Genomic DNA, 16,266 nt, shown 5'->3' with positions numbered 1-16,266 from the left:
GCCTATAGTCACCGGTGCCCTATTCGCGACATACATAAACAGCTGAAAGCTGCCAGGTGCAGACCAACTACCGTAGGGCACCGCAAGGTCTCCTTCATAGAAGATGAGTACACTGAGGACAATGCACCATCCACCGACTATGCCGATCCTGGGGAATTAGAGCTCTATGAAGAAGACACCCCACAAAAGCTGAATTTTTAGGACCATCCCCACACCTCCCCAAGGTGGCGGGGGCCACATCACAAAAATATCGCCCCCCAGTCTACAACAAGATGAGACTGAACGGGGTGAAAACGAGGCTACTGGTCGACATGGGAGGGGCCATATCCTGCCTCTGCCATCATTTCTACTCCCACCATGACTCAGCTTTCAGCCTGCTTCTCCCCACTTCAGCTCACCTCGTAGATGCAGGGGATGGCCCCCTGCCTATCCTTGGGGAAACCTGGGTCTTGCGTGCTGATACTCAACGGAAAGTGTCAGCCCACCACCAATTCATCATCTTCGACTCGACCTGCTGTACTTGCGATGGCTACCTAATGCTGGACCTCCTGCAGAAGTTACACACCAACATCGACTGTCACAAGCATTGCCTCCACTTCCAGAAGTCTCCAAACCCTCCCTCCCAGCCACGCTGCACATGCACACCGACACCTTCTCTCTCTGTCCACTTTCTCCCCGCCATGTCCTCTACAGTACATTACCCCCTGTTGTCCCTACCTTTCCCGCTCCTCCACACACCACTTTCCCTGCAACCATCGCCTCTTCCTTTACTATCCCCCCACAGTACAAGGCCTGGCTCCACCTGAACAGGCCCACTGGAACCTCCAACCTTCTCTCTCCAAACTTGCCTTCTGGAACCATCTCCTCCTGTCTTCTATCTCCCATCTTCCTTCCCCCCCATCTCAGGGTGGTATGCATTGCCAACATCATCACCCCTCTCACCCTCCCCAAAGGATTAGTGGTATGTGATATGAAAGAAACTGAACAGTGCATGCCCTCCCCTCCTTCCCTGCCACCCCCCCCCTACCAGAACACCTCTCACCACACCAGCCTGACAGCCTCCGATACCTCCTCCTGGACTTTCAAGACTTCTTCTCATCAGGATCAACAGATTGACAAGCAAAATCCATACTACAGGGCCACCCATTCGCCAACCATCTCAAAGGGAAAAACCCTAAGTAATGGGCTGAGGATGACCGGCAGGTCCAGGAAATGCTCAATGCCAGCATTATATCCCCATTCACCGCCCTTTGGTCCTCTCCAGTCATCGTAGTTAAAAAGAGAGATGGCACCATGTGCTATCTGTGAGGATTACCGATGACTGAACAACGTGATCACAAAGTATGCCACCCCCCTACCCAGAATAGATGACTCCCTCGACTTCCTGTATGGAGCATCCTGGCTTTCCACCTTGGATTTCCAATCAGGATATTGGCAAGTGCCTGTACACCCAAAGGACAGAGAAAAATCAGCTTTCTCAACCAGCAATGGGAAACATTATGAATTCAATGTCCTCCCCTATGGACTCTGCAATGCCCCCACTACATTTTCCTGGCTGATGGAGTCACCTCTCAGTGGCCTTACCTGGGAAATCTACCTGGCATACCTTGATGACGTCATTGTCTTCAGCCGGACATAGGCCGACCACCTCTAGTGCCTTAAATAAGTCTTCATCTGAATCCGACAGGCAGGACTTAACCCTTTCACAGACAGATAAGTTAATAAGTTTTCTAGGACATGATGCAACGGCTTTTCTCCCCTACAACCCTCCCACTGCGTGCCCCCAAAATGTGTATTCTTGGCTTAATTTCACCACCTAAACATATTTATTTTGCCACAATATTTGTTGATGTTTGTTCTACACAATAAGCAAAAGAAAACACACACACAAAAAAAAAGCACTATACCGGTATGTACATTAGGGCCTTGTGAATAAACATTCCGGAGCATACATCTCACTTTCCAACAACATAAGTCGAATGTTTACTAATCAGTTTCTACATTTTCATTCGAAAGATAATTTTATTAGCTTTTGAATGCCGGAGGTCCAGTTTGATAGTCCCAGTTTGATACGAGGTATGGTGTTTGAGTAATAAGCGAAAGGAAAACCCATTTCCTACAGACAAGAATTTTTTTTCATTCGGGGAGCTCTAGCGAAATACTTTTCACACCAATGTTATGTTTTTATTTTATAATCATATGTAGAATTTAACTGGCTTTCATTTGAGCTCACAACGGTGATCCCAGGCCTCAAAGTTTTCGAGAAAAATGCTAAAAACTACGGTGTACCCATGCCGTGTTGTGACTGTAGGGCAGTTTCCTGTCTTCCTCTAAGCTACTGCATGTATTTCACCAATTCTTTGTACACTAGATATGCACACTATATTCACATGAATCACTGTCACTGTTATTATAGTTGAATACTCACATTTGGTGCAGGGTAGAGGCAGTGTAGTTGATTAGAAACAGTAGTGCAATCTTCGTTGGGCCAACGGCTAATAACGACCAGGATTGCTTCATCAACACCAAATTTTAAATTGCAAACACTAAATCCAATCACAACAGTGCCCAAACACTATGCACAAGCACTACTGGTATCGTGAAATATGTTGCACTGCCAGGACGGGGGCAAGAGTGGAAATTTAAAGGGACAGAACCACGCACTACCTTCTCCACTCACAGCTCATTTGGTACTGAAACACCTGTCCACTCTCTTGCTGGTATCGGGACCCACAGTTGACAACTCATTACTTTTGACGAGGAGCAGGGGAGTTATGAAGCCTCCAAAAATGACGCTGATCAGCCAAAAACTTTTCCTCCAACAAAAGTTTTTATGCTTTAATGACACCAAAAAGGTCAATGAGTGTAGTCGTAGCCATTACCATAAGATGACAAACGCGTCATCATGCAGGGAGGGGTTAAGCTTAGGCTGTCAAAATGCATCCTGGCTGAACGATCCATTTCCTTCCTGGGACACATCATCTCCAAGGAAGGCATGGCACCCGACCCCAACAAACTGCATGCTATTGCAGACTTCCCCCTACCACGAGATGTTCACAAAGTCCACACCTTTATTGGGCTTGCGTCCTTCTACTGGCGCTTTGTGAAAGCGTTTGTTAACATCGCAAAGCCCCTCCACGACATGACAAAAAAGGGCGAACATTATGCCTGGACAGACAATCACATTGCAGCTTTGCACACCCTCAAGACCAAGCTCATCACTGCCCTGATCATCGCATTCCCCAACTACACTCTGCCCTTTAGCCTGTACACTGATGTATCCCTTGTGGCGATTGGTGCCATCCTTGCCTAGGTCCAAGAGGGATGAGAACACATCAACCCCTGCACCAGTCGTACCCTCATTCGCGCAAAGAAAAACTACACTGCCACCAAATAAGAATGCCTAGGCATCATCTGGGCCTTGGACCACTTCTGAGCCTATTTGTTGGGCACCCACATCACCATAATAACCAACAACCAGTCCTTGCAATGGCTATGCCAGTCCCAGACCCATAATGCCCAGTTAATCAGGTGGAGAGAAACTCTCAAAGAATTCAACTACAATATTGCATACCAGCCCAGCAAATTAAATACAAATGACGACGCCTTATCCCGGCTGCCCATCAACACCATCAGCGCCTCCACCAGCCTCCTACAACAATGGCAAAACAAAGATTGCTTTGACTGGATACCACTCCAAGTATTCTCTAAGCACCACTGACACGACGGCAACCTGTTCACCCATATCGGGCATATAGTGCTCAACCCAGACACCGCCCTTGACACGATGATCCACTTATACTTGGACAACGGCACACATCTCGGGACCAAGAAACTATTGCAGGTATTTAATGACATGTATTGGACAACTGGCCCCTCCAACTTTACCAAACAAGTCATTCAGGCATGCTGGGCTTGTGCACTAGGCAAGGATGTCACACAGATGCCTGGCCCTTCAGGGAGCATCACTACCCATAAGCCATGGCAACTTTTGTCTGTGGACATAGTTGGACCCCTACCATCTAAAGCAGGCTACAGATACATCATATCCATCATAGACATGTATTCGAATTTCCAGATTGCCTGCCCGGCCAAAGAACACCAAACCGTTGCCGTGGCCGATGCTCTCGTCTACCACGTTTTCCCTTACTTTGGCATCCCCCAAGTCCCTCACTCAGACAACACCCCAAAGTTTACCAGCAAGATGTGGAAGGAGCTCACCACCATCTTCGAGTACAAACTTTCCCACTCCTCCCCGTACTGACTACAAGGGAATGAGATATGCGAGAGAAATCACCACACCCTTCTCAACCAGGTGCAGGCTAGAATAGAAGAAACGCAAAACAGGGAGTGGCGAGCCCACGTAAAAATTGTGCAGCAAGGAATGAAAACCTGTCCCTGAGAAGATGGCGTTACCCCTTAAGAACGAGTTTTCAGAGAAACCTTACTTCTCCCACCGCTCTGACACCACCTACAGCCCCCCTCCACGTCCCCCACATCCGACCCCCTTCACCACCTCAGGAGCCGACTGCATCACCTACAAAACCATCAGGACCTTCAACCTGACATCACCCCTGCCAGTCCCTACAAACTGGGTGATTCAGTTGTGGTGGCCCAATTACCAGTCCCCAACAAACTATCACCCTGATTCATAGGACCATATACAGTTATCAACGTTCCCAACTTCTACCAAGTAACCATCCAGTGCCACAACACCCCGTGTACCTACCACAATCGTCACATGCGTCTCTTCCGTCCCCCACCCGCCACCTCTCAAACACGCTGCACTCACTCTTCACCCAGCACGCTGCACCACAACCCACCTCCCCGACCACACAACTGACTCGTACACCTGCTACCTCACACCATCACACTCATCACCTTCACTCACTCCCCCCTCCACAATCACGTCCCCCACCTTACCCTCCACCAACTCCACACCCTCCCCACAGACCCCCCCATGCACCCCCGGCAACCGCACCTCCCACCTCAACATCTGCTGCCGCACTGCCACCATTGGACACAAAGTCTCCGCCATCCAACCAGGGAACCCCCTACCCACCCCTGGCCACCTCACCACATGACCGATGCTCCACGCTGTCTATACCTACCCTGACCCCCACTACCCCTAGGACCAGCCACCTCACACCCACACACTCCTCACCCTCACCCACTCCTCATTCCACACCCACGTCCTACACCAGACCCCACACAAGCTCCCCATCCTCGCCCACCACCACACTGCCGCCACTAACACAAAAACTCCACCACCTAAACCAAGAACCCCCCATCCCCACCTGGCCATCTCACCATGTGGCCAAAGCTCCACGCCACCTACACCCATGCTCACCACCACCACTACCAGATGCAGCCATCTCTCTCTCTCGCCCACTAGAAAGATATGCACCCACACCCTCACCCCCACCCCCACCACCTCCAACACCACCCAGACCATCCACCTCCAGCCCCTCCACACTAAACATCTCCCACATAATCCTCAAGCTACACAAGGCGGGATGGAAAATTCCAGTGGCCAAGCCCACCAGGGTGATTAAGGTATGTCCCCCGCAACCTCATAAAACCCAGGTCGCCTTACCCATCTTCAGCATTCTGCCGAGAGTCACCGGCCAGTCACTACGCTCAGTGCCTCCAGAAATAAAGATCAGATGCGAGCTCTGGGCCCCTCCCCAGGGGAACACACATTGCCTCCGAGGGACACAACAACTTCTACATCTGCAAAGAACTACACAGACCTCCACCCTCGAGATAATATACCAACCCCACCAGGAGCCAAACCTACCCATGCATCACTGGACCTCACTCCTCCAACACCTCATGCCAACCCACAAGACTGCCACCTCCAACACCTACCACCTCTCAACCACAGGGACTTTTCCAGCTGCAATGGTGGTGAAATACCCACACCAAGGGAAGACCACAGGGTGGTGTGGAAAGGGCCAGAGCAAAACGGGTATACATCCCCGGCCACCATGCGCCCCTCTTCCCCTCGATGGAGCCCGCAGAAGGCATGCCACCCCATTGTACTACTCTCTATGCAGACCAACACTTGCCAGGATCTGGGTGGGACTAGTGTAGTCACAATACAAAGTAGGACTGCGATGACACCCACTGTGCTTCTTGGGGAGGGAACGTTCACCGTACGTCCCTCACCTACAGTCCCAAGCAGGACCGCGACTACACCCACAGTGCTCATCACAGAGGGAACACCCACCGTACTTCCCTCACCTACAGTCCCAAGCAGGACCGCGATGACGCCCACCTTGCTCGTCGGGAAGAGAATGTCCACCATATTTCCCTCACCTGCAGCCCCTGCTGGGAGCATGACCGCGGCGATGCCCACCATGTTCGCTGGGGAGGGAATGTCCAACTTACTTCCCTCGTCTGCTACCTCTGTGACACCCACCGAGGGCAATGACCCTTTCTCGCCTCACTCCTCCAGAGGCCAAGTGGGATGCCCCTCTCATTCTTCCCACACCCCAAGGGGCAGAGATAGCTCCTTGGTGGAGTCACAGCTGGAAAGGTTCTGGAGTGGCCCCATAGTGAGCCAGGGGATTCTCTCACTGCAGCCAGCGCCCTTATGACACCCGTCACTGCTGAACTCCCAGAGGAAGTGATGCCACAGGCAGCCCCTGATGGCCTCTCAACAAAAGCGAGGCCACAGCCCCCACTCACTGAGGGAAGCCCCCAGGACTCCTGGCTGATACCTTCACAGACCAGCCGGCAAGCCGTCCTCCACCAAGGGTAGGAGCAAGGCAGTGAGCCTACTTGCTCTAGTCCTGAGGACTGACACACTCATTGAGGCCTCTCCAGGGAAAGGCCTCCCTCTAGGTCACCCTGCAGCCCACACCGGATGATCTGGCCTATGACAATGGTCCTGCGCCCCTTCAGAGAGCGCACACCTGAAGGGACCCCTCCCACACCTGGGCAACACCTACAGCTATCCTGGCACCTGTAGTCATAACTCTTGTCCTGTCCATCATAGTGTGTATCATCTGCTCTGCTGTATTGTGGCCCAGTACTGTATGTTTGTATGGTAATATACATGTAAGATTAATCGGCCCGTGTTTTTTAACCCTTTTCCTCTGGTTGCATACTCTAAACCCTGTCTTGAAAAGAGCCCCAGATCAGTTCCTCATACTCAGGGAGTGAGAGGTTGAGCTCTGAGTATGTAGCATAACAGTTACATAATTTTATTGTTATATTATTTTATTTTTACTTGAAGTAATATTAAAATTTTTACATAATTGTTTCTTTAATTGAAGTAATATTGTAATTGCAATGATACATAATTGCAGTAATATTGTAGTTAATTGTAGTAACTGCAGTAATATCGTAGCTATTGTAGTATTCACATAAATATTGTAGTAACTGCAGTAATACTGTAGGTACTTGTAGTAACTTTAGTAATATTGTACAATTACATCGTATGTTACATTGTAAGTTGTGACATAATTGTGTGCACATGCATATAATTACCCAATAGTAACACAATAGCAAGATACAGCAATGAATAGTACTATGAATCAGTCATATATAACACTTGCTGCAGTAATATTACACAGTTCGTATTACAAGTCCTCCTCATTATTTCCTTAAAAAAAAAAAAAAAAAAAATCTATTAATTAGCCAATCCAGTCATGCTGTGGTCGATGATAGTGATGAGGTTCATTACAACTGGCTCTTGGAGAACATTAAGTTTGCTCGTTGTTTCACTTACAGAAGGAGTTTATGCTGTATTGTGGCATTTGTAGCAACAGTTGCACCTATATTTGTTTGTTTGTTATACAACCGTAATTTATTTTTGTATGTACACTAAACCCTATACTATCCGGACACCCCAGTTACCGGACATTTGGGCCTGGACCTTCAGAACCCAAAAATGGCCAATAAAAGAAAAAAATCCCCCTCCCAATCTAATTTTTTTCCCACCCATAATTTGAAATTGCAGCACGGTGCTGAACAGCTGTTTACACCAAGGCCCCTTCACCCCTTCCTTCCTCCCCCTCCCCCTTCCTGTCAGGGTTGCCATTTGGTATTTTTCATTACCAGATGTGGACCAATTTGGTAATGAAAATTCGTTTGGTAATGAATCAGAATAATGCATCACCAAATGCATTTTTCACATGCATGAGGATACACAGGATGGAGATGGTGGATTGTTTCTGATTAATCTGCTAGCCTACATAGCATGAAAATAATCAATATGCTGTTAATTATAAGGAGAGTGATTACATTTTTTTCCATTTGTGTATATAATTAGTGAAAAATAAATGCTAGCTTTATGAATTTCGTAATGAAAACTTAAATTTGGTAATGAAAATTGAGGAGTGTGGTAATGTGGTCGAGCTCCAATCTGAAAACCCTGCTTCTCCCTCACCACCAGTTACCGCTTAACTGTGATCACGAGTAGATACTTATCACAATGGATGGTGCATGTGCTAATTTTTTGTGAATAAACAGTGAATAAACTGCAATACCTCGCCACTAGACCATACGGGAATTTACAGTGTTGTGCAGTGCTAAGAAATTAGAATTTAGTGAGCAAAGGATTAACTGTGGAGTGCAAACTGGCGGTTGAAATTGGCGGTTGAAACTGGCGTTAAAACTGGCGTGGTTCAATTAACAATGTGCAGTGTTAAATAATTATAACTCACAGTGCAAAGAATTACTGTAAGTGCAATACAGCATTTTCACCACTGCCAAAGCCTTAGGGAAGGCGGCCACAGACGTGCTGTAAGTACCCTGGGTGAGGTACAGTCACTTCTAATTCTTCATTCATTGGTTCCTTTTCATTTATTTCGTGCTTTATGTCCATTATTGATGTGAATAGGGTCTTAACCCCTTAAACGCGGCCGTGAACAGTCGCCTCCCTCCGAGTAGCGGGGTTGTATTGCGGTCTGAGTACCTGTAGGAAAATATTAGCCAAAAATCAGAGATTAACCCTAGATCATTATACTTGGTATGGCAGATAGTACTTACATTCAGCTTTCTCCAGAGAGAGGTGTTGAGTCTTCGTGGACTACCCAAGGACTTGTGGAGACTTGCAAAGTTGGGTAACCAAATCTTCACTTTCACACCTCCAGCAACCCGGTTTCCCCTCTACCACAGCCTCATTCTGTCACAGTAAACTTTATACTACAAAGTAAAGGTAGTTAGGAATCCGTATTTGTACAATAAGCACTGAAAATAAGGCTAAAATCAACGGAGCATACGGCCGACATGCAGCGCGGCGGCGATCTTCCCGTCACTCAAAAAACATTTCCATTTTCACAGCTAAAAACATGTATACTACATTATTTTCAATCATATTACTTCTCAAAAGATCACCACGGCGCACTTTTTATTCTGCCTTACACCCGTCACTTTATTTTCGTTCCTGTCGGCCGCTTGCACTGACTCGGAAGAGCTAGAACTCGCCATAATGTCACTTTGAAAGCCTGCGGTAAACTGACGCTAAACAGGGGCAAACCGTGAGAAAAAAAGCTAGTGTTACAACTGGGGAAACAAGCGTTTCGTATTAGCATAAACTGCTTGTGAGAGGAGAGCGCAGATTTACAGTTCTGAGCACTCAGAGCGCTGCCATGTATCACAGCCAGGCTGGCAGGGGCCGTGGTGGGGGGGGGGACAGGGGAAAAACGCAATACTTGGCAACAACAGAGGTCAGTGGTACAAAGGTTAAGTGTGCTAAAAGTAGCTAAAGGGTGGTGGTACTGATAGACAATACCAGCTGGAGCCTGCCTGCCCGCGGTTATTCAAAATTTACTAGAATCGCAAACGCGATGCTCCGCCATTATGTCCTTTTTGCCGAGCGTCGCAAACGCGACGATCTGCGTTTAAAGAGTTAAATAGATTAAAATAGGTGCTAGGGATGTCCGGTAGGTAGTTATTTAGGTGGCTTTGAAAGTTAGGCTGGGTTAGAGTCCTTAACTCGCTGCGTGTCAGTGGTGTTTTAAAACAGTCTGACATAATTCCATGGCCAGTGGCAATGCCATTTTAAAATGGTTTAAAATAAAAAACTTCACTGTGACCGCATTTTTCAAGAATCGCTGGTAAAAATTGGCAGGCATGTAAGGTTACTGTTCCTCTACCATCCTCCAGGCTGTCAAGGCCATACACTCACTCGCTTCCCCCGTCATGCGCGCTCTGCCTCACTCTGCCTGTGTGCCTCACCCAATGCTGTACATAGTGAAGGCATTTTGTAAATATTTTCATGTAAGTGTAAGTTGTAAATATTTTCTTGTAAGTGTAAGGATTGTATAGTGAAGTCAAGTTGTAAATACCTTCTTGTAAGTGCCAGAACAGTACATAATGAAGTCAGGTTGTACTTCAAGTGTAAGATAATGCATTCACAGTGAGAAAGACACACAAATTGTGATAGATGCTGAAGTAATAAGTAATCAAAAAAGTGTACTGAACATTGCTATACCTTCCCAGCATAACTACCTGAGTATACCTTACATAGAAAACGGCTTTCTCTCACGTACGTGTTGAGGGTGAGAGAGTGGCTATACCTGTACACGAGTATGCAGGACTCAATAAAACTGATTTCCAAGCTTCAGTGAGCATTTTAATGGCGAAATTCATTGTTTCCATATCAAAATCTATCATTTTAACAAAAAAAAAAAAGGTCGAATAATGGACGGCACTGGGGTGAACCATAGGAGTAAAAATAGCCGGCATGCGTCGGGTTAAGTAGCAGTCCAGGAGCCAGGGGCCCACTTTCTGGACGGGACCACTTTCCGGACATGCCTTTGGCTTTATTACATCGGATAGTGGAGGGATTATTGATTTCCTCTAGTTTTTTCTTCATCATCTGTGTTAGGTTTTTGGCGTTGTCCAAGATTGCATAATTGCTGCATAATCCTTGGGACCCTTTTTAAGGTTTGGTTATGTTGAACAGTAATTATTGGAAATGATATTATGTTACCCCATATTTTGTTATTTTACATAAAAATAAATATACAATAATTATATACAACATTAAATATATACACTCACATGTTCGTTTTTCCTACGGTGGACAATGTATGAGTCAGCACCGTGTGGAAATCTTTGTCCTCACAGTTGAGTGAAAGAGGTTGTTTATTCTTGCTAACATCATTCGTGCTGGCCATTCTCTCTCTCTCTCTCTCTCTCTCTCTTACTGATTTTCCTTATAATTCATATGTCTGGTCCCACTAGATAGCTTTAATTAATAACTGTTTATTACAGTTTTTTTCACTGCTCAATGGATTAATGTGATAGTATATTTTATTTATCATTTTTTTGCCTAGGCAGGGTGTAAGCACAGAAGCACAGTTCTTGAGAACAACAGGAGGGACTCCATCAGGCCCATATGCCTTATTAGTATTGAGGCCTGTGACGGCAGCAAATACATCAGCTGAGGAAATTTTAATGTCAGCCACGAGGAAGTCAGAGGGGGGAAGTGATGGAGAGAGAAGGGGGTCTAGAGAGAGGCACAGTGGGGAAAAGGGCAGGCGCGCAAAGTCGGCAAGTATAAAATGCTATCACCTCAGTATGCTCTTGTGAGACATACTCAGTAATTATTCTGAGATATTCCCTTTTGAAGAAATAAACTACAATCAAACCCCAGTTCTCATCTTTATTTTTCTCCTCTCATTGACGACAAGTACAACTAACATTATCCCCTACAAATCAACTCACTGTTAACTACTGCTCGGCTACGACTACGATATACTGTAATTAACTGCAAGTTCAATATGAAGACTAGATGACACAGATTGGACATTGACAGGAACTGAGTGAGGGGCAGGTGAAGAATAGAAGATGCAGGGTCGTTACTGATAGGGATTTGGTGTGCAGTTGGGGCAGGTGAAGACTAGATGACACAGAGTAGAAACTGATACGGATTGGGTGTACAGTGGGGGCAGGTGAAGATGAGGCAAGGTAGACATTGGTAGGGATTGGGTGTACAGTGGGGGCCAAGTGAAGACTAGAGAACACAGAGTAAACATTAATAGGGACTGGGTGTACAGCAGGGGCAGCTGAATTCTAGAGAACACAGAGTAGACACTGATAGGGATTGGGGGTCCAACGAGAGGCATGTGAAGAATAGAGGACGTAGGGTAGACACTGATAAAGCTGAGCCGTCCCCCCAACACACAAGAAAACGCCCTACGGAGTGGAAAGGAATCGTTGTATATGAACCAGCCTCTTGTTTGTATATACCGGTATATGTCCTATATTTGCACCTCTCATAGTACACTATATCTTGTACTATACATGTTAAGTTTGTTATTACACCTGTGGTACTTACTGACATACTGTATTTACCCGGTGTGTGTGTGTGTGTGTGTGTGTGTGTGTGTGTGTGTGTGTGTGTGTGTGTGTGTGTGTGTGTGTGTGCTTCCTATGATCTCCAGTCTTTCAAACGCAGTGTGTCCAGGCATTTCGAAATGATTGGATCTTGAATTTGGCTCTTTGTTGTTTTTTGTTTTCCTCTTGGAAGGAGCAATTTTGCGGGCTCGTGGCCCTTGATTCCTTCTTCCTCACAAAAAAAAAAAAAAAAACTCCTTCTGCCTGCTAACTTCTTCTCTCCCATATAGGAGAGGTTGTGTCATGCGTAAGGCATGGTTGAGCGGAACTCTCTTGATTCTTGGGACATTCCAATCAGGCATCACGAGGTGCTGCATATGGCATTCCTGAGAGAGAGAATGTGTGAATGCCATTTCCTTCAGCCCTAGCCATGTCTTTGACTTAACTTTTAGGTTACATATGTAAGCTACCAGCTATTACATACTCTATTTTGATATTTTAGAGCCCTGACATTGCTCGGTCACGCCCTGCTGGCGAACCTACGACAGCATGTAGAAATAATTACATTCTAATCTATTATTACATGGTATTCGCAATAATGTTGTAGTGACATAATATTCATAACAATATTGTAGAGATATAATACTGTAGAAATATAATAACTCTAGTAATATATTGTATGTATAATGGAGTAAATACATGGTAGTAAAACTGAATACAGAATATTGTATAACATATTGTAGTAATATATTGGCACAAATGTGTATATACAACAGACATACGCATATATTTATGCAATGGTAATATTACTTGATCATTACATCGTATGAGTATATACGTTACTAGCCGTTATTTAGTAAAACTGAACATAGAATATTGTATAACATATTGTAGTGATATAGTAGCACAGATGTGTATGTATAACATACATACGCATATACTTATGCAATGGTAAAATTGCTAGGTCATTACATTACATGTGGTATTATGCCTATGGTAGTTCCTAATATTACCTGAACTTGTATGATGATTAAGTGAAATACATAATTCTGGTAACACAGAATTGTAGGAATACTGTAGTCACATTGTATGAATGTAATTGTTACTGAAATACCCACACCAAGGGATGACAACAGGGAGGCGTGGAAAGGGCCCGAGCAAGACAGGTATACGTTCCCCACCACCATGCACCCCTCTTCCCCTCAATCGAGCTACAGGAGGTACGCCACCCCACTGCACTACTCTCTACCCAGACCAGCACTCACCAAGATCGGGGTGGGACTCGTGTAACCACAGTCCCAAGTAGGACCGCGGCGACCTTCCTCGATGGGGAAAGGACGTCCACCATACTCTTTTCGCCTGCTGCCCCCTGTAGGACTGTGACACTGCCCACCATGCTTGTCGGGGAGGGAACGTCCACCGTACTTCCGTCACCTACAGTCCCAGGCAGGACCTCGACAATGCCCACCAAGCGCATTGGGGAGGGAACGTCCACCGTACTTCTCTCACCTGCAGCCCCCGCTGGGAGCAGGACTCGGAGATGCCTACTGTGCTTGTTGGGGAGAGGAAGGCCACTGTACTCCTCTCACCTGTAGTCCCAGGGCAAAGCAGAACCATGATGGCGCCCAACGTGCCTGTCAGAGGAAACGTCCACTGTACTTCCCTCATCTGCAGCCCCTGCTGGAAGTAGGACCGCGGCGATGCTTACCGTGCTTGACAGGGAGAGGATGGCCACTGTACTCCTCTCACCTGCAGTCCCAGGGTCTAGTGGAACCCCGGCGGCACCCACCGTACCCTCCGGGGAGGGAACGTCCACCAATGTCCATCGTACTGCCCTCATCTGCTACCCCTGTGACACCCACCAAGGGCAACGCCTTGCTTGCCTCTCCTCCAGAGGCCAAGTGGGACACCCCTCTCACTCTCCCCACACACCAAGAGGCAGAGCTATCTCCCTAGTGGAGTCACAGCTGGAGAGGGTCTGGAGCAGCCCCATAGTGGGCATGGGGATAGGCTCACTGCAGACAGCACCCCTACGACACCCATCGCTGCTGGACTCCCAGAGGAAGACGTTGCAGGCAGCCCCTGATGGACTCTCAACAAAGGTGAGGGAGCAGCCCCCAGTCACAGAGGGACACCCCTAGTACTCCTGGCTGAGATCTTCACAGACCAGCCAGCGAGCCTGCTTCCTCCACCAAGGGTAGGCGCAAGACAGTGAGCCTACTCGCCCTGTTCGGCCCTAGTCCCATGGGTCGACACACTCACCGAGGCCCCTCTAGGGAAAGGCCTCCCTCTACACTGCCCCCACATTCCACACCAGACAATCTGGCCTGCAACAGCGGTCCTGCACCCCTTCAGAAAACACACACCTGATGGGACCCCTCCCACACCTGGGTGACACCTACAGTACAGCTACCCTGGCACCTGTAGTCACAACCCTTGTCCTTGTCCATCATAGTGTGTATAATCTGCCCGACTGTATTGTGCCCAGTACTGTATGTTTGTATGGTAATATATGTGTAAGACTGACTGGCCTGTGTTTTTGAGCCTCGTTCCTCTCGTGCATACTCTAGACCCGGTCTTGAGAAGAATCCCATATTAGTTCCTCATACTCAGAGAGCAAGAATTTGAGCTCTGAGTAGGTAGCATAACACTGGTGGTTAGTGGTGGTTCTAGATCCGGTCAGAAGAGAGCAACTAGGAACGAAAGAGAAAATCTAACAAAATAGCAGTCAAATCACACACACAAATGCCAAAATTCAATCCTGAACAGTGTGACATCACCGTGTACATGTGCATGATTAAACGACTATTGGACATTGGATTCAAGAACAACAGGGAGCGGATAACAGTAACTCTACCCCACCTTGGAAAAGCAGTTTCAAGTATCGCCATGAAGATCGTCCCTGAGCTGACGTGGGTGCAGTTCACACAAATTGTGACTCAAGCAGTCACACCATCACTAAGGAAAGTCGTTGCTTTATCCCAGCTGGACTCCCTTACCTACTATAGCAACCTGGACAACACGCTCAACCATGCCAAGCAACTCGTCACTGCCACTTACCCGGAGGCCAACACAGCCACCTGGGAACAGCACATCTTCAACACCCTGTTGAAGATCCTCTCCAGTGCCATAAGAGAACACTTTACAATTTATGACCAAACGGGAGACCTCGACCGGGATGTCTAGCTTGTCAGGCGCCTTCTCACTGCTTGTACCACCCCACAACACTGGCACAGTAAACAGAGTCTCGACTTACAAGGCACCACACCCCAAACCACGGAAACCTCCCACCCACACAGTTCCTTCAACACCACCCACTATGCCCAGGGCAGTCCCCACCAAGAGGCACTCTGCCTCTAAGGAGAATACCAAACTCATCTCCATAAACCCATTGGAATTCTCTGCCTATAGTCACCGGTGCCTTATTCACGACATACATAAACAGCTGAAAGCTGCCAGGTGCAGACCAACTACCGTAGGGCACCGCAAGGTCTCCTTCATAGAAGATGAGTACACTGAGGACAATGCACCATCCACCGACTATGCCGATCCTGGGGAAGTAGAGCTCTATGAAGAAGACACCCCACAACAGCTGAATTTTTAGGACCATCCCCACACCTCCCCAAGGTGGCGGGGGCCACATCACAAAAATATCGCCCCCCAGTCTACAACAAGATGAGACTGAACGGGGTGAAAACGAGGCTACTGGTCGACATGGGAGGGGCCATATCCTGCCTCTGCCATCATTTCTACTCCCGCCATGACTCAGCTTTCAGCCTGCTTCTCCCCACTTCAGCTCACCTCGTAGATGCAGGGGATGGCCCCCTGCCTATCCTTGGGGAAACCTGGGTCTTGCGTGCTGATACTCAACGGAAAGTGTCAGCCCACCACCAATTCATCATCTTCGACTCGACCTGCTGTACTTGCGATGGCTACCTAATGCTGGACCTCCTGCAGAAGTTACACACC

The 16,266-nt window shown here is 47.4% G+C and overlaps 1 protein-coding gene across 1 annotated transcript; it reads left to right on the top strand.

Annotated features, from left to right (window-relative positions):
- The first annotated feature begins 2,905 nt into the window (after window positions 1-2,905).
- On the top strand, window positions 2,906-3,313 carry LOC145408650 (uncharacterized). Its single transcript, XM_080279333.1, has one exon. The coding sequence runs from the start codon at window positions 2,906-2,908 to the stop codon at window positions 3,311-3,313; it is 408 nt and encodes a 135-aa protein (XP_080135459.1).
- The last annotated feature ends 12,953 nt before the right edge of the window (window positions 3,314-16,266 follow it).

The sequence above is a fragment of the Coenobita brevimanus genome, chromosome 78 (genome assembly GCF_032717465.1).
Source record: "Coenobita brevimanus isolate Jiangsu-jjx chromosome 78, ASM3271746v2, whole genome shotgun sequence".
In the NCBI taxonomy this organism is placed as follows: domain Eukaryota; kingdom Metazoa; phylum Arthropoda; class Malacostraca; order Decapoda; family Coenobitidae; genus Coenobita; species Coenobita brevimanus.
Note: the sequence above shows the minus strand (reverse complement) of the source record. Positions and strands in the feature narration are given on the sequence as shown.